Source organism: Heteronotia binoei, chromosome 17 (assembly GCF_032191835.1).
Source record: "Heteronotia binoei isolate CCM8104 ecotype False Entrance Well chromosome 17, APGP_CSIRO_Hbin_v1, whole genome shotgun sequence".
NCBI lineage: Eukaryota > Metazoa > Chordata > Lepidosauria > Squamata > Gekkonidae > Heteronotia > Heteronotia binoei.
The window spans coordinates 25228478-25251433 of NC_083239.1; the positions used below are offsets into that span (position 1 = coordinate 25228478).

The 22956-nt window shown below is 46.3% G+C and overlaps 1 protein-coding gene across 1 annotated transcript; it reads left to right on the plus strand.

Moving 5' to 3' along the window:
* Positions 1 to 763: 763 nt before the first annotated feature.
* LOC132586347 (CCN family member 2-like) lies at positions 764 to 18847 on the plus strand. Its single transcript, XM_060258381.1, has 5 exons — positions 764 to 984; positions 11657 to 11870; positions 13061 to 13312; positions 14155 to 14372; positions 15392 to 18847. The coding sequence occupies exons 1-5, from the start codon at positions 898 to 900 to the stop codon at positions 15701 to 15703; spliced, it is 1083 nt and encodes a 360-aa protein (XP_060114364.1). The 5' UTR covers positions 764 to 897; the 3' UTR covers positions 15704 to 18847.
* Positions 18848 to 22956: the final 4109 nt, after the last annotated feature.

Consider the following 22956-nt stretch of genomic DNA (forward strand, 5'->3'; position numbering starts at 1 on the left):
CATAGAGTCTGTGTTCTGGAAATCCCATTTCCTCCAGGGGAGCTGATCTTGGTAGTCTGGAGATCAGCTGTCAAACTAAGAGAACTCCAGGTGGAGGGACGGTGGCTCAGTGGTAGAGCATCTGCTTGGGAAGCAGAAGGTCCCAGGTTCAATCCCTGGCATCTCCAAAAAAGGGTCCAGGCAAATAGGTGTGAAAAACCTCAGCTTGAGACCCTGGAGAGCCGCTGCCAGTCTGAGAAGACAATACTGACTTTGATGGACCAAAGGTCTGATTCAGTATAAGGCAGCTTCATATGTTCAGGTCTCACCTGGCTGTTGGCAACTCTCCCCAGGACAGGTGATCACACCCTGCAAAAATTTTGGCACCTTTGCAGCTTCACATAGCCCTGGGACACACCACTGCTCTTGGCACCAAATTGCTTCCCTGGCAGCTGATCATCCCATCCCTTTCCTCCTCCTCTGAGACACAGAAGGTCCCTTTGCATTTCTTTAACAGTGCAGCTCAGAGAACCAATAGAAACGAATCGCAGGGGGGGGGGGGGGAGAGGAGGGGAAAGACCTTGCGAAAATCATTCCATGCAACATGCTTTCAAGATGAAAGAAGGAGAGGAGAGTGAGACCCTCCCTACTTCTTCAAAAAGGGCTTGGCTGATGGTATTGATTCCTCCCATGGAGAGGGTTATGTCTGTATCCCAGACTCTACTGCCAGGCCCACAGGAATTCTGAAGGGGGGGGAGTTCCCCCCCTTTCCTCTGGAATCCAGCGCATTTTCTGTTGCACCCACTTTTGGGCTGCATTCCAGGTTGTCACTCATGTCAGGCACACACCCCTTGGAGGAGGCTATTTAAAGATGAGCTGGAGAAAGCTGCACCCTCCCAAAGACGGAGAAGGAAGGATATGCAAGGCAAAAAACTCAGGATGTACGACCGTGCTGGGGCGATCTTAGCGTCCACCTTCTTCCTCGGCCTCCTTGAGCCTGGCTGGGTATGTACAAAGATACCCTCTGCTGGCAGCTGATGACTTGTGTGGAATGAATGGGATCAGGCAGATGCTGAGCAAACTGAGCGAAATGCAGCAGAATTACTGGCCTGGCTTGGAAGGTTGTCACCCCCCCACTCCCCACCAATGAGAATAATTTTGTTTTCTGTATGCATCATCCAGAGAAGCAGCACTGGGTTGAGGGTCCTCTCCTCTCCCCTTCCTTTGGTGCATTTGATCAACACTCAGAGATCAACATTGCAAACCTGAGCAGAGTTGCACCAATGGACTTTGAAGCAGTAACTTTTCTTAAGATGAGTGCTCAGAGCTTTCCTGTCCTTTTTACTGCAGTCCTAAGAACACTTTTCCAGAAATCAGCCCCATGGGGGGAAATAGTGGGACTTCCTTCTGAGTAAATCATCTTAGGGTTATTCCTTCGGTCTCTTGCCTTTTTGTCTTGCATTTCCTCCAAGGGGCTCATGACAGCACCTGTGGTTCTTCCCGCCCCATTTAACTGTCACAACAATCCTGCAAGGTAGGTTAGGCAGAGAGAATGACTGGCTCAAAGTCAGTGAGCTTCGTGGCAAAATGGGGATTTGAACTCAGGTCTCCCCAGCTGTAGCCTGACATTCTAACCCCTGTCCCATATTGCTTCTCTTCCTGGTATGCTGCAGGAGATGAAAACAATCAAGTGGTTAGAGGAGCATTTTTGTTGAAAATTAATAGGCACAGTGACTTACTCACTCTGGAAGGCAGAGATCCAGAGGAGTTAGCAATGTTAGTCTGTTACTACAAAATAGTAAAGAGTCCAGTAGCACCTTTAAGTCTAACAAAATTTATTGTAGCATAAGCTTTTGAGAAACAAAGCTCTCTTCATTATGATGTTAGTCTTTGTTAGTCTTAAAGGTGCTACTGGACTCTTTACTATTCTGGGAGGTACCAGTCAGATCGCTTCCTCTTGGCATATGCTGCGTTTCAGCCCAGGATGTCTCAAAACAGACACACAAATATGTATGACAGAGAAGTGTGAGAAGCATTGTTGTGTATGGGGAGGGTAAAAGAGAACCATTATTGCTGTTTTAGCAAGACTGTCAGACTAAGCCCTGGGAAACCCAGGTCTGAATCCCCCCATTAGAAATATACTAAATAATTTCCATGGAATGGGGTAGGCTGGGGCCACTCACACACACTCAGCCTAGCCTACCTCACAGGGTTGTCATGAGGATAAAAAGAAGGCGAGGAGAATGCTTTGGATGCCCCCTGTGAAGAAAAAGCTGGAATTAAATAGCTACAGTAAATGAATAAATGATAGTCCTGGTGAGCTTGCAAGAGAAGAGATTGCAACAGATATCCCCACTGGATAGTGTGGGTGATAGAAACCAGCAGTTCTGGAGTGACACCTGGTGCTCCTCATTTGGAGATTTAACTTCCTGAGCTCTTGGAGGGGGGGCGGGAGTGGAGCCTTGAAACTCTAGCTGTTCACAGACATTTTGACCAGTTTTTCATCCCTAAAGATGAAGAAAATAGGGACTAATTTTCCAGAAGAGATTCCAAAACTGTCCTGCTCAGTTGGAACAATGGAAGCTTGTTGGCTATTCATGACGAAAATAGCTTCATGCACTGGGAGCAGCTGCTTGCCCTCTTCGCTTCCAAGGGAATCTCTTGACTATCCCCTTTGATTGTCTGAGTGACTCATTGATGAGATGCCTGCAGTGTTTTATCCCCTTTAGAAATTGTTTTCATGTTGGTTCTTTTAATCCATATATTTGGATTCAGCCAACTTTTCTGCTGCATTCTCATCCTATTCCCCTCACTTCACCCCTTCCATCCTACATGGATTTTGTCTGGGCATGTCCTGAATCAGGGTTGCCAGTCTCCAGGTGGTACCTGCAGATCTCCTGTTATTACAGGTGACCTCCAGAGGACCAAGATCAGCTCCCCTGGAGAAAATGGCTGATTTGGAGGGTGGACTCCATAGCATTATACCCTGCTGAGGTAGGATGGCCAGCCTCCAAGGGTGGCCTGGAGATCTCCCACTTTTGCAACTGATCACCAGCTGGCAGAGATCAGTTGCCTGGAGAAAATGGCTGCTTTGAAGGGTGGACTTTGAAGGCATTGGACCATGCCAAGCCTCTCTCCTCCCCAAACCCCACCTTCTGGCTCCACCCCAAAATCTCCAGGTATTTTCCAACTCAGACCCAGCAATCCTAGCTTGCTGTGGTCCCTCCCCTCCCTAAACCTTGCCCTCCCCCAGCTCCGTCCCCAAATCTTCAGGCATTTCCCATCTCAGAGCTGGCAACCCAGGTATAACCTTTCTGGTGTTCCAAAGGACCCTCTCCTTCCTTCTTCATCAGAGGAAAAGTTGACTGGATCCAGCTCAATGTGTTGGCCCTCTCAGCTTGCCATACTAGGCTGTCCTGGAATTTTTCTGCCTTGGAGCAGAATCTGGCTCTTGCAAGCTGCCACTTTGGGTTCAAAGTTTTCTCCTAATGAAGTTCTTTTTGGTCAGGTATGGTACTTTCTGTGCAGCTGCCTCCAAGTGACACTTAGCAGCTTTGATTGTTTTGATACTTTTAATGATATGCTTTTGTTTTTTTGTAAGCTGCCGTGGGTACTTTGGATAGAAGGGCACCACCAAAACCAACTAAACAAAATCTCACTGAATTAACCCTGCTGAGAAGGTGTTCATAGGGGGTTGCAATTTTTCAGGCCTCACTGAAATGAATGGTACAAATAGAAGAAGAGTTGGTTTTATACCCTGCCCTTCTTTACCCAATGGAGTCCCAGAGTGGCTTGCAATTACCTTCCCTTCCTCTCTCCACAACAGATACCCTGTGAGGTAGGTGGGGCTGAGAGAACCATGACTGATCCAAAGTCACCCAGCTGGCTGCATGTGGTGGAGGAGTGGGGAATCAATCCCAGTTCTCCAGATTAGATTCTGCCACTTTTAACCCCTACACCAAACTGACTCTAAGTGTGTAAAGCTGTCTTCTAGAGAGTCAGATCTCTGGTCTGTCATGGTCACTATTGTCTACTCAGACCGGCAAAAGGTCTCAGGCTGAAGTCTTTCACATCACTTGATACCTAATTCTTTTTACTGGCAATATCAGGGGTTGAACCTAGGACCTTCCCCATGCAAAGCATGTGCATTAATATGATGTCCTAAATAAAGCTGTCTTATACAGAGTGAGATGCACCCTTGCTTTCTCTAGGTCAGTGCTGTCTACTCTAACTGGTAGCAGCTCTCCCAAGTTCTCAGTTTGTGGTCTTGTGCATCACCTCCTACCTCCTTCTAAATGGAAATGCCAGGAATTGAGCCCAGGACTTCCTGCATGCCAAGCGGACACCCTGTTCCTAAGCCACAGCTCCTCCCCTAATGATGCCAGCCTTCAGGTGGGACATGGGGATCCTCCAGAACTATAGCTCATCTCCAAACTAATGCTCCCTCTAAATTGTGGTGTCTTGGGAGCAAAAATTCTACTTGGTGAGCTACTGGCATTAAAGTCTGTGAACTACTGCATAAATTAGTTCGCTCTGGGGCCATTATTCCTGAGCCAAAACAAAAATGTGTGAACCAGAGGCTAAAAAAACCATGAACTAGCTCACACTAACAGCTTAGAGGGAACACTGCTAGTCCAGACTACAGAGATCAGATCCCCTAGAGAAAATGCCTGTTCTGGAGAGTGAACTCTACGGTATTGTACTCCACTGAGGTCCCTGTCCCCTCCAGGCTCCACCCCCAAATCTGCAGGAGTTTCCCAGCCTTCATCTGGCAATCCTAGGCTAGGCTTAATTAAGTGCATTTGGCAGAACTTAACTCTTTCTTTCTTTCTTTCTTTCTTTCTTTCTTTCTTTCTTTCTTTCTTTCTTTCTTTCTTTCTTTCTTTCTTTCTTTCTTTCTTTCTTTCTTTCTTTCTTCCTTCCTTCCTTCCTTCCTTCCTTCCTTCCTTCCTTCCTTCCTTCCTTCCTTGTGAAATATAGACCTAGGGTCAGTTGAAAGGATTTTGTGCCCCCCCCCCCCCCTCAAGCAAAGTAAACTTTTGAAAGGGATGGCACCAGGGCCAGACTTTAGGTCCTGCTAATGGGTTCAGCAGGCCATTTGAAGGTTTCCTTACGATCTGAAAGGGGATCCCCTATATTGGGCCAGTCAGATGTAGTCTTGGAAGCTAACAGGGGTCACCTCTGATTGACCTTTGTTGATAGCAGTGAACAGCCAATGTTATCATCAGAGGAATGCTCTTTTGAGCCTTTGCAATGGGTAAAGGTGCAGCACAAACAGAAGCGAGGGGCCAGCTGCTCAGTCCTGAATCTAAAATTATCTGACTGTCTTGTGGCAAAAAGCGTTTTCCATGTGCATCACCTACGGCTGGGCCATGCCACTGAGGGATGGGACAAAGTGACTCTCTGCAAAGTGTAAGCACCATCTGCACAGGGGCTGCTTCTCCAAGCCACTGCTTAGATAGCTTGGCCAGATAGCCAATTCTGTGTAGGTCCAAGGTAGAAAGAAGCCCTGGGTGCTACTGGCTAACAGTAGGCAAAACAATCTGGGATTTTACAGTCTGTGGGCCAGTCCAATGTAGTCTTGGAAGCCAAGCAGGGGTCAGCCCTGGTTAGTACTTGGATGGGAGACCAGCAAGAGATGTTGCACAGAAGAAGGCAATGGCAAGCCACCTCTAAACATCTCTTGGCTTGAAAAGCCTGTGAGAGGTCGCCATGTTCTTGCTGTGCTTTGACCACACTTTACATACACAAATCCAGCTGAGTGAGAGGATTGTGAAAGGCGCCAGCGAATGGCACAGGATTTTGAAACAGTGAGGTAGGTTTTGTTTTTGTTTTTAGCAGTGTCAGACTGGGAACTGTCAGGCATGGGCATAGCGTCTGCTTCCTGCTTTCATGCCAACCTGGATGAATGCAATTCCCTGTAAAATGAAGCATGGCACAGAAGAACCACAAACAAACACTGTGCATTCATGTGCTTCCACCTTTCCGTGTTTATTGGAGAAAGTTGCTCTTATTGCTGGTGTCTGTCCTGGGTAAAACACTGACCCTGTTGTGCCTTTTGAGGACAAAATGTTGACGATAACTGTTTTTTTTTTTTTAAAAAAATTGTTATTGTGGACAAATGTACTAAAGTTCCTCAGATTTCAGCCCCATTTCTTGGGTCTGAGATGTTAAATATCTAATTGGGACTGTTATATCAATTAATATGAGCTATATGAAAGTATTGTGACCACAGAAGCTGACTGGGTGATTTTGGCCAGTGGCAAACCCTCAGCATAGCCTACCATCGTGAGAGAAAATGTTGTAAGCCAGTTTGGGTCCCCATTGGTGAGAAAAGTGGGATATTAAATGAAATAAAATAAATAATAAAATTTTACTTGTGGGGGCACACGCATATAAATAAATGCATGCGCACCAGCAGGGCTTTTCTGTAGAAAATACCCAGCAGGAACTCATTTACATATTAGGCCACACCCCTGATGGCGCCATTGTTTCACATAGGGTTTTTAGTAGAAAAGGCCCAGTGGGAACTCATTTGCATATTAGGCCACACCCCCTGACACCAAGCCAGCTAGAACTGCAATCCTATGCATTCCTGCTCAAAAAAGCCTGCACATCAGCATAAAATGTCAGTTCACCATTTCCCTTCTGGTAGTAGAGGAAAGTGCCATCATCACAGCTGACTTATGGTGACCCCATAGGGCAGGGGGTGCCAGGCTCTTTCATATATGTTGTGTGGCTCTTGAAGCTCCACTGAACCATTGGCCAGCTTGGAGAAGGCAATTCTCTCTTTAAATCACTTCTCCAAACCAGCTGGTAGCTTGGGCAATGCATTTAAAGTTGTTTTCCTTCCACTTCCCACATCTATTTCCTTCCTTCCTTCCTTTAGCTTGGAGAAACGTCGACTGAGGGGTGACATGATAGAGGTTTACAAGATTATGCATGGGGCGGAGAAGGTAGAGAAAGAAGTACTTTTCTCCCTTTCTCACAATACAAGAACTTGTGGGCATTCAATGAAATTGCTGAGCAGTCGGGTTAGAACAGATAAAAGGAGGTACTTCTTCACCCAAAGGGTGATTAACATGTGGGATTTCCCTTCTAGACCCTCATAACTATCTGCTGGCTTGTGCAGCCCATTTTTCCTCACTTCATCTCACCCAGCCCTCTCCGCATTGCAGCCTCATATGGCTTTTTTGCAGGTCCCCTCATCCCCAAAATAGACCTTTTCATAGTTAAAGGGAATTCCCCCGTGTCCCTTAAAAAAAAAAAACAGTGAGAAAGATGGCTGGATGCAGCCCACTGAGATCACACAGTTGCCAAGTTGATGAGCTGGAGCCATTTTTAGAACTAGATTAGCCCTGCAATTAAATGCTCCCTTCCACATTCTTGAAGGGGAGCAGGGAGGAAACTTTTACAGACAGTTTACTAACATCCTGTTTGAGAAAGCAGATGCCAGGACAAGCAGTGTCAATAAATACAGCATGCTGCAGATGGGGGGGTGGGGAGAGGGATTCAGCAAGAGATGCTTTGGTACAAGGTTCATAAACACAATCTTTCCATGTATGAAAGACTGAAGAGAGATGTGGACACGTTCGCTGAACACTGCAGTGCATTCTGATACAAGGGACTCAGCCCTTAAAAATGGGCCAGAGCATAAAGACAAACAATTAAGAAGACAAAATATTAAAAATAGCATCAATATAAAAGACAACCCTGAAGCTAGAAAAGTTTGTGTGGCATAGTGGTTAGATAGAGCACTCGATTAGGAACTGGGAGACTCCAGTTCACACCCCCACTTCTGCCACTCAAGCTAGTTGGGTGACGTTTGGCCAGTCACAGACTTGAAGTTTAAGCTACCTCACATAGTTATTGTAAGGGTAAAAGAAAAGCAAGGAGAATTATGTAAGCCATTTATACCTCTCCTTTCTCCCCACACTGGGGAGAGAAGAGAGGTATAAATGAAGTAAATTAATACATCACTTCGTTAAAAGCCTGGTTAAAAAAGAAATGTTTTGGCTTTGCACCTAGAAAGGACATGGGTAGGCATCGGGTGAGCCTCAAGGGAGACAGCAATAATAAATAGGGCTGTTGCTGCTTTTTGAATTTTTAGATTTGAAATCAGAGCTGGATGACACTGTAGCAGTACACCGAAAAAGCACAGAATCACCAAGAACTTATCAACTTCTAATTCTAAAGGGTCTCATAGTGGGAAGGTGTGCTGCTCATTATATGGAATGTCACAGCTACTGTCCAATACATGCTTGTGATGCTTTTGCAACCTCACTTCCCATGGTTGTCGCAACAGCAATAGATACACTAGGTGGAAGGAGAATTTCCCCCCAAATAACCGTGAAGTTTGAGTGCCAGAGAAATACAAACATCTGTACAAACAGAAAAGGATACTTTGTGAGGATTTATATATTTATTTATAATATGTCAGAGTTACATGCATGAAGTATATAATAATATAAAATATGTAAACAAGTTGATACAACGGGAATTAATATCTACATTATCAATCCACTCAATTGCAGCTGGGGAGAGTTCAAAGAGCTCCATCACATCTCCCTGGAAAGCACGATGCTCACATTCCTGTGACAGATGGAAAATAGTTTGGCGGGCCACGCCACAATTGTATTCTGGCCCTGGTATTTTGCCCCATTTAAACAGGAGGTCTGCACAACTGCCAAAGCTTGTTTGTATTCTATTAGCCATCTGCCATACTTGGTGTAGCAAGTCAAATCCTGTGGGCCTCTCAATGGTGTTTACCAGGCTATGGATATTGGGTGGAATTGATTGCATCCATGCTTGCAACCAGTCAGTCACTAGATCAAAATTTTGTAGGATTTGTGCAGATCTTATTGCTGGGTGTCAGGATCTTAGTCTGGATAGGCCTGCGTCAGCCATGTCTTTGTCAATGGGAAACTCTCTGTTTTCAGTTATCTTTGTGCGGGAAAACATTTTGATAATGCTTGGATAGCCTAGGCTAGCCTGATCTCATCAGATCTTGGAAGCTAAGCAGGGTCAGCCCTGGCTAGTATTTGGCTGGGAGACCACCAAGGAATACCAGGGTCATGATACAGAGGCAGGCAGTAGCAAAACCACCCCTGAACGTCTCTTGCCTTAAAACTTAAGCCTCGTGTGGCTGCCCTAAATCAGCTGTGACTTGATGGCTAAAAGAAAAAACCCAAAGAAATTATTATTTCCTATAGATTTATGGCAATAAACTGATTGTCTGGAAAATCTCCAAGGGGTTTGAAACAATGCTGTTAATGTGTCTTGCTGTAGAGGACATCCAATGATGGTGGCTATAGGAATGCTGCCAGTCATGGTGCATACAAGTTTTTCTGGGCTTACCTCTGGTTATGAGCATCACAGAAAACTTCTGTTGGTCCATCTAGCTGAGTACTCTGCCTGGTAACAGCTCTCCAGGTATTACCTGAGATTGGGGTGGCCAGACTTGCTTAACGCAAGAGCTACATAAATAAATGTCAGATGTTTGAGAGCTGCAAGGAAGGAAGGAAGATAAATTGGGAGAGGAGAGAGGTGGAAAGAAAGCAACTTTAACTTTAAATGTGTTCTCCAAGCCGCCAGCTGGCTTGGCTTGGAGAAGTGATTCAAAGAGACAAATGCCTTCTCCAAGCCAGCCAATGGGGCAGTGGGGCTTTGAGAGAGACACAAAATGTGTGAGAGAGCCACATGTGGTTCCTGAGCTGCAGTTTGGCCACCCCTGCCTGAGATCCTTTGACTGGATTACCAGAGATTAAACAAAAGACAATCTCCATTCATGCAGCACACTCTGCCACTAAGCAATGGCCCCTCCCTTGCTTCTCATCATCAGAGGATGTCTCTGCCAGGTTAGTATATCTCTAGTCTACTGATTTGTGCCATAAACCTGCTCTAAACAGTATTCCCTGCCTTGACAAAGTGTCTTGTGACACCTTAAAGGCTGTTGAATGTCTTGTTAGTCTTTGGGTGCCATTAAGTTTTAGCTGATTTACGGTGATCCCATCAAGGCAAGAGTTGTTCAGAGGTGGTTTGCCATTGCCTGCCTCTGCATAGCTATCCTGGACTTCCTTGGTGATCTCCATCCAAGTGCTAACCAGGGCTGACCATCTGACAAGATCTTGCTAGCTTGGACTATCTGGGTCAGAACATTGTTGGTCTTTAAGAACATAAGAGAAGCCATGTTGGATCAGGCCAATGGCCCATCCTGTCCAATGCTCTGTGTCACACAGTGGTCATAACACAGGTGCCATCAGGAGGTCCACCAGTGGGACAAGAACTCCAGAAGCCCTCCCACTGCTGCCTCCCAAGAACCAAGAATACAGAGCATCACTGCAACAAAGCTCTTTGTCATTCTTGTTCTAGCAGATGAACCTGGTTCCCCTGTTAGCGTAATGGCTAAGTAGGGATTTGAACCCAGGTCTCCTTGTCTGACAACCTAACCACCGCACTGACTCTGTGTTGTTTGTTTTTTTATCTTCCACTCCAAAAACCTCATCCCAGAAGAATCTCCAAAACTGTACTGTGTTTCATAATAGCTACTCTGCTAATCCCCCTTGACCTCATATAATGAATCATAAAGCAGCAACTCGATGCTTTTGACACGGCTTGTTAACACTTCCCCGAGGTGAGATCGGTGTGGTTCAGTGATCAGATTTGAGGCTCTCTTTACAGCTGCAGAGAAGAGAGCTGGCTTCTCTTTCTGGAAGCTTTGGTGTTGACGAGGGTTATCTGAATCAGAAAGAACATTAACTCATTTAATTTCCCAGGTACCCAGGTTCAGCCTGCAGTGTTAGCAGGTTGGGGGAAGGGGGAAGCTTGTTTTGACTTGCCGGCTGAACAGATGGAAATGGATTCATCCAACATTTGCATAGAGCCCCCAAACTTTGGCATTAGAAATATGCTGGGCAGCACCTGCTAATAAGGGTACTGCGAGGACAGCTGTGCAAATACGTTGTGCAATCTGCACACGGACAGACAGTCCGCAAACCGTGTGGAAGGAAGGAGAGGGAAGCACAGGTGGGTGAAACAGGGCTGGTGTGTCAAAAATCTCCTTTTCAGGTTATGTGTAGGTAAACTGCAGGTAATGTGCACATGCAATGTGCAATCCTCCTGATATGCATGGTCAGAATGGTGTGTGAACAGGGGCAAATGCATGTATTCACCATAAATGAATGCAAACCCTGACAAATACAGTGGTCTTCACGTGTACTGAAGCAGCATGTATGTGGTAAACACACACGTCACTCCTGTTCACACAAATTGAGGATTGGACATATTGGGAGAACTGTGGCTAGCACATGCTCCTGTTGTGCATGACTGTAACACCTGAAAGGGACTTGTGTGTGTACACATATGTGTTAGATGTATTCGGTGCAAATGGACTCACTTCCCAGATTGAATCCAGACTTCACACAGAAACAGCCAAGCTTAAGGAATAGAACTCTTCTCTGCTGCTCCTCACTCCAGATGTAGTAGGAACACCGAGCTTAGTTTCTAACACCCAGCCAAAGGACTGTGTCCAAATCTGAGTTGTTCTCCTGTCGGGGATGGTGTTGGAGGAGAAGCTGAGCTCCAGGTTCTTGGCTTCCATAGACTTCTCCTCTCTGGCTGATTCTGCAAAGGACCTGTTCCTTTTTTTTTTGGGAAATGTTTTTAATTCATCCTGCAGGCGGCATCCCGGGCATGTTCATACCCATGCCAGTGTCCCACGCAGCCCCTCCAGTGTCCTGTGGGCACCAGCCTTTTGCTGGACAGCTGTGGATGCTGCAAGGTGTGCGCCCGCCAGCTTGGTGAGATGTGCTCCCTCTGGAAGCCCTGCGATCATCATAAAGGGCTCTACTGCAACTTCTCCAAAACCCACAGAGACAGCGGCGTCTGCGTAGGTGAGCATGGAGGAGTTATGGATGGGCCGCGGGCCACTGCAGAGTTTTCAACTCTGGCTTGGGAAGTTCCTGGAGATTTGAGGGTGGGGCCTGGGGCAGAGTTTGGGGTGGGAACTCAGCAGGGATATGATGCCATAAAGCTTGTCCTCTGGAGCCGCCATTTCCTCCAAGGAAACTGATCTCTGTAGTCTGGAAATCAATCATGATTCCAGGAGAACGTGAGGGACGGGGAAAGGCGGGCAAGCTCGGGCTCCCAGGTCCCACAGCTGCTGCTCACTTCTGCAGGAGCAAAATGACAGGGAAGGTGAGAAATAATGTTGTCCAATATCACAGCTTCACTTCCTGTTGTACCTGGAAGCAGGCCTGTAGCCACGGGGTTGCATTTGGGTGTGACACCCCCCTACACATCTGCTCTGGGAGGAGAGGCAGAGATGGAGAAAAATTCCCTTTTGTAGGTTTTCATTTCCCTGCTAGCTGTCAACTTTTAGCTGGAGGTGTGATAGGGTTGCCAAATCCCTCTGCTGCTGCGGTGGGGGACTCCTTTCTCACATGCAGAGTGCACGCAACATGATGACATCACCTGGAAGTAATGATGACATCATCTGTGTGCGTCTCACCTGCCATGCTCTTTTCGAAGTGGTTCTTCACAGATGAGCGTACTGGGGATGCTCTAGGATTTTTATAGAGTTTTATAGGATGCTCTAGGATTTTTATAGAGTTTTATAGCATCTGTGGTGCAATGTGCCCAGCGCTTCACTTCTGGGTGATGTCATTGTGCTGGGCACATCGTATGACGATAGGGTCCTTTGGGGGCGAGGATCCCCCTGATCTGCTCCATGCCTGTGGGTTGGGCGTCACACTGGGAGATCCACTGCCCCCAGCAGGAGCTTGGCAGCCCTAAGGTGTGAACTGACCATTTCATTGTCTCTGGCCAGCGAGGTCATTAGCATTTCTAAAGTGTTGTCCATTCCTTTGCTCACCTGCCTGCCCCCTCGAGAAAAAAATCCTGCCTATGATGCTGCCAGGAAGTGATATCATGATGTCACCCCACCCTCCCTTTTTGGAGGAAGGCTGCCAATCCGATTGGGGCATCTTACGCTCCTCAGGTCAAGAGCTTCCTGATTTAACAGGTGATATTTTTGTTGATTCATCTTTCCGCAGCTCACAGCCTTCTTTCTCATTTTCTACAGCTCATGAAGGGGCTACCTGTGATCTGCTGGGGAAGATCTATCTGAACGGTGAGACCTTTCAGCCCAGCTGCAAGCTGCAGTGCATCTGCATGGACGGGGCCATCGGCTGCATCCCCCTCTGTTCCGATGGTGTGCGGCTGCCTTCCCCAGACTGCCCGTTCCCCCACCGGGTGAAGGTGGAGGGCAAATGTTGTGAGGAGTGGGTCTGTGAAGGAGGCAACCAGAAGAACCACTTTGAAAAGGGCATGGCAGGTGAGACGCACACAGATGATGCATGAGAGACAGCCGGAGTTGGTGGGGTGGGAAGAAGAAGGGGTCTCCACTTCTTCACCTCTGGTGGGTAAACAGAAGAATCCTGGATGATAGAGGTGGAAGAAAGGCTAGCAAAAAATAAACGCTATAAAGATAAGGCTAATTTCTGGGACCCCGCCCCCGCACTGATAACATCACTGAGTCACATGAGGGATGCCCAATCCAGTACCTCCAGAAGGCCAGCGACCTAGGCAGTCATCTAGTTTGCCTAGTGGCAGAGTCGGCCCTGGCAGCAGGAAGCAGAAATTGGTGAGAATTGCACACCTCCTTCCATCACTGGAAAATTTACTCTGGATGCAGCTCACTGTCTTTTGTTTTACCACATCTCCCTCCAGCAATCACCAACTTTCTAGAACTGTACACTTCCAGGCTGTACACGTTCTCTTAGTAACATGTACAGGCACTTTGGTAGCAGAAAGCCCCATATGCGCATGGTGCTCCCGGGCTAAGCTATTGCACATGGAGCTCCATGTGTGCTCTGTCCCTTGCTAAAAATGGGATTTTATGTTTGCACATGTAACAAGATTTGTTGCTAGATCCATTCTTTGCAACCTTTGGAAGTTCACATAACAAAGCTGTTAAGGAAATCACCATTATTCCTAGCTCACAGACCAGGAACTGATTCTCTAAGTTAAACTCCTTGGTTGTGGCCATGTAGGGATTTGAACTTGTACTCCCTAGTTCCTTCCCAGCCTGTCACCCACCATAACCACCTAAGCAGAACTTCCAAGAACCCTCCTGTTTGGGAGTTGCATGTGCTGCATCAAAGTCCCCCATCTCAGTTTACAGGGACAATCCATCCCCCAAACCGAATCTTCAGCTCAACAACCTCCAGGAAAACTGTTTGGTGCAAACCACGGAGTGGAGCCCCTGCTCGAAGACCTGTGGGATGGGCATCTCTATGCGGGTCACCAACAACAACCCTCAGTGCCAACTGGAGAAAGAGAGCAGGCTTTGCATGGTCCGATACTGCAATGTCCCTTTGGAAAAGAGCATCAAGGTAGGGTGGGAATTGGGACATGGGCATCTATCACAGGGTAGGAGCTGCAAAGAAGGGGGTATCTAGGCATACTGGAGGAAGGTAGCCATTTTTACGGTTCTTACCTCTGCATACTGAATGAAAGACCATTGTCAGAAATCCTAAGATCCTGTTTTCCCTGATAGCAAAACCATAACATTTTAAAACCCGTTTTTCCCTTCTGGGGCACATATGATCTCTATGGGGCCTGATTTATATTGGTGGTGGTGGGGGAAACCATGGTGGATTTTTTTTTAAAGATTATTTTCCCCTTCCCCTAGCAGGGTATTCCAGGGGTGGTTTGCCATTGCCTGCCTCTGTATAGCAACCCTGGGCTTCCTTGATGGCCTCCCATTCCAATTTCTAACCAAGGCTGACTCTGCTTAGCTTCTGAGATCTGATGATATCAGGCTAGCCTGGGGCCATCCAAATCAGGGCCCTGCACTTATTATTGATGGAAATTTATAGAGAGAGGAGCTTCCATTAGAGATCTCCAATATCTTGCGTAGTTCAGCTCTAACTGAAGTCACAAACCTTTAACTGGGCTGTGCACTTCCGTTTGAAGGTCTGGATCTTGTATGAGTGTACATATTTTCCTGCACAAGAAACTAGAGCTCTGTTTGCAACTCACAGTGCGTGGATATACAATCTGTGTACAGAGTACTCTTGATTTTTCTTTACACGTGTGTTTTCTTTACGCTCATGTCATATTCAATCTATGTGCAAGTCAACGTGATTTATTCAGGGACTGTTCCCCAGCTTCATTAATAATGTGAAAGTGCATTGTCTCTTTCTTATGAACGGGTGTATTCACATACATGCAGGATATACATATACGTCAGTGAAACAGATTATGTATTTGCATCTCTTCCTGACATGCTAGTTTTCTATGTGCGAGGATTTTTGTTTGTATGATGGAGTCTTCAGCCCTAGCAGCCGAGACACAGGTTCACCAGCTCAAGAAGAACTGAATCACCTACCACTTTGTCCTCTCTTTTCAGAAGGGGAAGAAGTGCGTGAGGAATCCAAAGCCACGCAAGGCGATCCACTTTGAGTTCACAGGTTGTTCCAGCACCCGTGCCTACCGGCCCAAATTCTGTGGTAACTGTGTGGATGGGCGCTGCTGCACTCCGCACACAACCAACACTGTAGAAGTGGAATTCCAGTGCCCGGAGGGAGACTCTTTCGTGCGCAAGATGATGATGATCAAATCCTGTTCCTGCCATTATGACTGCCCAGCAGACAATGATATCTTCCTGGCTGTCTACCACAGACGGATGATCGGGGACAATGTGAAAACAGAGATGCAGTAGGTCTTCCCCATCATGGGGAGAGGCTGAGGCTTATTGGTAGAACATCTGCTTGGTGTGCAGAAGGTCCCAGATTCAACACCAGGCATCTCGTTGAAAGGATGGCAGTGGGTGATGGGAAAGACCTTCCCCTTAAATCCTGGACAGCCACCAATCTGAGTAGACAATACTGATCTTGATGGACCAAAGGCAGCTTCATGTGTTCATGTGTATTCAGGCTTCCCATTAAGAGAACAGATCAAGACACTTCTGCAATTGATCCTTTGGACAAAGCTGAGACTGATCCAGAAGTTTCTTAGGCACAGAAGGCTTTGTAAGAAGGACAGTAGCCTGGAAGGGCTTGGTGCTGTGTGCTATTGTTCACACCCAATATTTCTTGTTCTTAAAGGTGAATCTAAGGCAGTAGCCAAGTCTCAATGGAGAGTCCAGATCCAGTCCTGTCAAATGTTCAGGAAGCTTGATATCCAGCTCTCTGTATCCCTGCAAATCAGTCACCCTGCTTGCTTATGCATAGTATGGATATCCCCTCACTTCCCATGATCCATCTGTATCTCACCACTGCCACCAGTTGGTACTTCTACCACAGACTTTAACAAAAGATGCCACTCCTGAGGCCAGATTTCCATGGACACAGAAGTGGAATCCAGGGCCAGCAAAACATGAATATGTATCCAGTCCCTCATCTCTGACTTTCTAATCTGTGCTTGACTCGAGGAGAAACCCATTTTTGGGATTGCTTGCTCCGAATGCTGCAGGCTACTTAAACTGAACATATTGAGCGTGTGCTACAACGTACATACCAGAGGGAACCAGCAAAGGAAAACTTGGGGGGCGGGGGGCAACAGAAGCATAAAGACAGTGACGGAGCGTGATAACTTCTAACGTAGAGTTATATGGGCCTCAGTGAGGCGTTCTGAGGGCAACATTGATTTGGGTTTGTTCTTTTTGGAGAGCAATGGAGACTTACAGTGTTTTTGTAACATTTGCCTCATTAATATATATATATTTAGAGTACAGGGCAAGGGACAGAGGCAGTCTTATAGGCCAACAGCTCTGCAACCTTACGTGAGATTCTGAGAGAGAGAGAGATCCTGTTCCTTAAGATGTTTCAGCCAACTATGTTTTCTTGCCTTACCTTTTCTGTCCCAGAATCTAAACTGCTGTTTTGCCACACAAACATGCACATTTGTACCTTCCCCCCAGCTTCTCCAAACTCTAACAGTTCATTCAACTAAGCCATCTAAAGAATGTCTCTTAGTACAGAGATCCCCAACATCGTTGGGCCTGTGGGCCTTTTGTGAATCACCACAAAAATGGCTGCCACAGGGGTAGCAATCACAAAATGGTTGCCATGGAGTTCTGGAGCCAATCACCAAATATTGGGAGATTCCAACCAATGTTCCCTCCAATTTCCCCTCCCTACTGAGCAGAGCAGTTCACATCCTGAGCAGAACATAACTGCTGTAATTTTAAAATGGGCAATGGGCAGTGCAAGACCCTGGGTGGCTTCAGACTGCTGCTGAGCAGGGATTCCTGTGTTAATGAGTGGCCACTCATCTGCACAACTTAGAGGGAACACTGGTTCCAACTCACGCATCCACCTTTAATAGAGGCAACTGTTTCTGAATAAGTGCTCCTTGTAGACACAAAGGTGAGTCTTCTGAAGCACCTAATGCTCCATTGAGGTGGAGAAAGGATGCTTTGGAAAAGAAGGAAGTGAGCCTCTGGAATTGCACTGATGGATACCAAGGAACCTGTGGGCGCCATGCTCGGTGGGGACCAGTGTCCTAGAAATGCTCACCTAGGGTTGTCAGACTCCAGGTGGGGCCTGGAGATCTCCTGCTTTTACAGTTGATCTCCAGCTGGCAGAGATCAGCTCCCCTGGAGAAAATGGCTGCTTTGAAGGGTGGACTTTGTGGCACTGTACCATGCTGAGGCCCCACCCCTCTCCAAACCCTGCTCTCTCCTGGCTGCACCCCCAAAGTCTCCACGTATTTTCCTACACACACCTGGCAACCCTAGAAAACACCCACAGCCTTAAAAAAAAATTGCCATTTGTAGGCCTGACTCCTCTCAGACATTCTGATACAGGTCAATACATACTATGGAACCATCTTCAGTAGCCAGATTGTAGACCCTCCACATCTAGAGCATGGCTGCTGGATATCTGGCCCCTGGGACATGGGTGCTCAATGATGCTTCTTTTCCAGATGGCAGTAATCACCATGAAATATTCACATCCGCAGACCCTCCTCCCATTTTCCATCTCCTGCCTCAACAGAAGATCAGAAACTCTCTTTAAGAGATGGGTTTGGCAATGTAGGTTTCATGGCTTCCACTTTCAGCTATAAATACCATTGTAATTGTTGTTATTAAAAACCTTTGTATAGTTACTTATCATAAGCACACTTTTAAATCACGAATTAACGCCGTGTGTGTCCTGGTTTTGAAAAACTGTGTGCTCCCTGGTGTGACTTGGCAAAGCAGTTTTAAGACAACGGTGCATTGAAAGCTAAGGATAATAATTTTTTAAAGGGAAAAAGTTAAACACTTTGGTAATGTGGCAGCATCAAGGATTCCAAGAAGGTTGGAAATCTAGGAGATGTGGCTTAGTGACAAGAGTGGAGGTTTTCCATGCAGAAGATTCCAGGTTCAAATCCTGCCATTTCGATTTGAAAGATCTTGAGTCACTGGTGCTAGGAAAAGTTCTAAAGAGTCACAGCCAGTCTGAATGCTGAGACAGATGGACCAACCATCTGACTTTGTGACCGGCAGCTTCATTTAGTTAAGACTTGGCCATGCATGTGTTTTTGACAGCCCATCAAAAATACCACATCAGCAGTGAGTAAGCTTTATTGTTCTGCAGAACTCTTCATTGGGCTAGATGGTCAGAATGGGAAAAATGTGGACAGTAGGGAGGGGGGAAAAGATGTTTCAGAAAAAATGGAAACTTCAGTATGCAGATGGTACAGGCTTAAAATTTAATTGGATTAGATGGTGATGAGTGAGGATGTGTTAAGAACAGAAAAAAACAACACTGCCTTTGTTTCTTTGTCTCTTGGAGTTTCCAAAATGTTCTGTGGAACTCCAAAGCTTGCTCCTTATTTTGTGACATTTTGGTCGATCATAATAAAAAGTGATGACATAGGTCGTTTTCGCACTTAGCGTTTGCTCCCCTTATTCCGCGGCGCAATTATGTCCGGATCATTTTTCTCGTTTTCCCACTAGTGACTCTTTGCGGAGTCGCCTTCCCTGAAGCCCCGGCTCAAATCGTTTTCCCACTGGCATCGACTTGAGTTCGATGCCCTGTCAATCATTTTTTTTTTAAGCGCAAGTCTGGTTGCGTAAGGACGTACTAACGACTAACGTAACATCGAGCTGTTCCCTCCCCTTCTTTTCGTGGACAAACCGCATCACGTGTGCTGCTGCTGCTTATGGATTGGCTGCAGCTGTTGAATCCTCCACAGCCCTTTATGTATTAACAGAAGCATTCACAGTGGAGAATCCTAGCACTAGATTCCCCCCCCAAATTCTGAAGCATTAGATTCCCCCCCCCAAATTTCCTCCGCTCTCTTTCCCCTCCCCGGCTGGCGCTTGCAACGGGGACCTGACTGATTCCTGCTGCCAGAGCTCCCCCCCCCGCCCCATTCTCTCCTTCCCCTTCTGTGGCGCGTGTGAAGAGCGAGCTCGCGTCTATTTTCTAACCGAGCGGAATGTAGCCAGGGAGAAGAATGCAGGACTCCAACTTCCCATTTTATACATGGCGATTTTGTGCAGGTCCAGAAATCCTGGTGGCACAGCTGAGGGAGGCATTCCCTTTTTAAAACACACACACATGAACGCTTTGGCCCGCACCGGCACTAGATTCCCCCCCCCAACAATGGTCGTTTTCGCATTATCGAGATAACGCAACAGCGAAATAACGCAACTAAAGTCAATAATAATAATAAAAAATTCTAACGAAACCAATTGAAGTGGCAATTGAGGCTATTCCAGGAGGGTTTTTTTTCCTATTTGTTAATTTCGAAATATCGCTATTACGCAAAACTGTGAAGTTAAAAAAAAAAATGGCCGTGCCGGCACTTTGGGGAAGCGCCGCGAAAGGCTGATGATTGGCCAAGGGGGTGGATGGGGTGGGAGGACGGAAAGGGAGAGGGTGCCGCCCACACAGCAGTCAATCCGGCGTGGATGGATTTCCCACAGAAAACTCCGGGGAGTGGATCCGGAGTGGATCCGGAGGTTTTCAAAAACTCCGGAAGGAGGTGGATCTAGATACTCCGGCGTGAAACCCCTGCAGCGCTGGAGCAAACCGCAGCGCCGGAGCAACAGGTGGGAAAACCAGGAAAAGATCCGGAGGTAAATGGGGTGCTACGCCGGAGTAAACACTAGTGCGAAAACGGCCATAGCTTCACTTTCTGGATTCTTTTTTCTCCTGTGAACTAACACAGCTACGGAAAACTTTTGTGTAGATTCCCCCCATTTCAACATGCTGTATTTAAATGTCATCATGAGTCTGTCTGGAATTCCCAGGAACTCAGGTTCCCTGAGGAGGCCAACTAGTCTCTAACAGGAGATGTAATAAAAACTGTGCCTTGGAGGAGCCAGGTCAATAAACTCTGTTGAAATTTGTGGTTTAGATGTTCCTTCTTTGTAAAATAGGGATAAAAGTGACCCCGCCAGGAAGGATTCTTGTGGGGATGTACAGATTAAAAGGAAGGAACAGTTTTGCCTATTAAATATGCTACAGAAGGGAATAGTAGTTGTTGATAAACACAGATGATAATTTATTGACAAATGTCCTAAATGTCCTTCAGCCCCCTGGTGGTCAGGGCAGGGAATGCATCTCCATGCATTTCCACTACAAATGTAGTGGAGGCTCAGTGTTCACACGGGAGTTCCCACTGCACTTACCCCATGGCAGTCGTCCCCCCCCCCCCCCCACTGGAGAGCTTTTGTGTTTTTAGTACAATGTTGACAAAACTCTTGGTTTGATTCGGCACAGACTAAACCCTAGTTGCCCCTCTGGAATTGTTGCTCTCTAGAGCAGGGCTCTGGGACTGTTTATAATTTAAAGAGCCAAACCATGTCAACACTGAGAGAGAGGGCCAGCTGAAGGAAGCCCATTGGCATCACTGAAAATACACAACTTAAACGTGACCGGTACTTGACATGTGGATTAATAATCCATAAAGTCTGTCAAGGCTGAACACTGGTTGCTGTAAATCCTTTCCTAGGAACTGACACACACAGGTTTTCACGATAAGTAATAAATATACACAGGAGCACCGGGTAACATTGTTTTAGGGCACTGGCATAAATCCATGCATGGTTCACACTGGGATTCCTGGCACCTGCTCCCATCTATTGCTCTCCTTTCTATAAAGCATCTCTAAGAAGTCTTCTAGTCTTATAAAAATCTTTTCCTGCCCATTCCCTCCATATACTGAATAAACTTTTGTTGGTCTTAAAGGTGTCACTGGACTAAAAATTTGTTCTATAAAAACTGTGTTTTTAAGAGCCATAGTTGGTTCCATATTGCACAACATTTGGCTGTCTTGTCAAACTTCAAGCCCTTGTACTCTAACATTATCCTCAGTGAAGAGGTTTATTTGTAGCATGAACTTCTTTGCATATTAGGCCACATTCCCCTGATGTAGCCAATCCTCCTGGGGCTCCATGCATTTCCACTACAAGCTCCAGGAGGTGTAGCCTAATATGCAAAGGAGTTCCTGCTACAAAAAAGCCCTCCCCCCAGCAGTGCTCCTTTTGTGAGCATTGGCCCCCAAGAATTCTGGTGCATGGTTTGACAAAGCTGCAGGCTTATCAAAAGAGATCTACAGAAAAACATAAGGAGTTAAAGATTAATAATAAATAAAGATTAATTATTGACTCTTAAAAAGATACTGTACAGACTTAATAAAGGATAAGAAGGAGAACTTGCGTAGGAACATTTGGCTGCAGCTTCAAGAAAGGGTGTTGAAACATTTAGAACAGCAACTTCAGTATACATCTATGCCGGGGTGGCCAAACTGGCTTGGAAGCCTCATGTGGCTCTTTCATACAGACTGTGTGACTCTTGAATCCCCCACCACCCCATTGACCAGCTTGGATAAGGCATTTCTCTTTTTAAACCACTTCTCCAAGCCAAGCTAGCCAGCAACTTGGATAAAGCATTTAAAGTTAAAGTTGCTTTCTTTCCACACTCTCCCTTCCCTCCCATCACCTATTCTTCCTTCCTCCCTCCCTCCCTCGATGTTCTGAAACATTTACCTTTCATGTCTTGCGGCTCTCAAACTTCTGATGATTATTCTGCGTGGCTCTTACATTAAGCAAGTTTGGCCACCCATGATCTATGCAAATATTTTATAACAGGAGCCCCCCCCCCCCAGCAACCCACCCACTTACCCTAGTAAAACAAGGACAAAATATGGATTTAGCGTGGATTGATTCTAGAAATCAGTCTGATGCTAGCAAGCAGGGAGGAGCAGATGATGTGAATATGACCTGGACATTTTGGTTCCATCCCTGAAGAAATTAAAAGTGAGCACCTAAGTATCAGGTGTCGTCAGAAACCAAAGCCCCTGATCCTGGGCTACAAATACCCATAGAACAGGTGTATAATGCAGCCAGAGTTAATGGGGCCTGATTGCAAGAGCAGCTTTAGAGTCTCCCTTGCTTGATCTTTCCAGGATATGAGTTGCTTCCTTTCTGTCCTCTGGGTAAATCTCTGATGACTGGGGCATCAACAACAGAGTAGGGTTGCCAGACTCCAGGTGGGGCCTGGAGATCTGCATTTACAACTGATCTCCAGCTGGCAGATCAGCTCTCCTGGAGAAAATGACTGCTTTGCAGGGTGGGCTCTATGGCAGTGTACCATGTTAAGACCCCTCCCTTCCCCAAACCCCACCCTCTTCCAGATCCACCCCCAAAGTCTCCAGATATTTTCCAACACAGACCTGGCAACTCTAACCCAGAGCTGGCATGCCCAGTAAAAGAACTGACCATATTCAGATCGATGCCCACCACATTGAATTTGCTTTTAATAATTCAGCTGGAATCAATAATTTGTTTTAATAATTCAGCTGGTTAATAATGCCATTTTAAAGGTTTAACATTGGTGGAATTTGAATATGAGAATGCTTTTATGTAGTCAGAAATTATGGTCTGTGACTATGAGATTTTGTATATTGTTATTGCTGGTCAATTGACTGTAATAAATTGAAATTGGAAATTGACCATATTCAGATCAAGTTCTG

Coding starts and splice junctions, on each gene's coding strand:
- LOC132586347 (XM_060258381.1), top strand. CDS start 898: ATGCAAGGCAAAAAACTCAGGATGTACGACCGTGCTGGGGCGATCTTA. Junction 985..11,656: donor GCCTCCTTGAGCCTGGCTGG/GTATGTACAAAG, acceptor TTCATCCTGCAG/GCGGCATCCCGGGCATGTTC. Junction 13,313..14,154: donor CTTTGAAAAGGGCATGGCAG/GTGAGACGCACA, acceptor CCCCCATCTCAG/TTTACAGGGACAATCCATCC.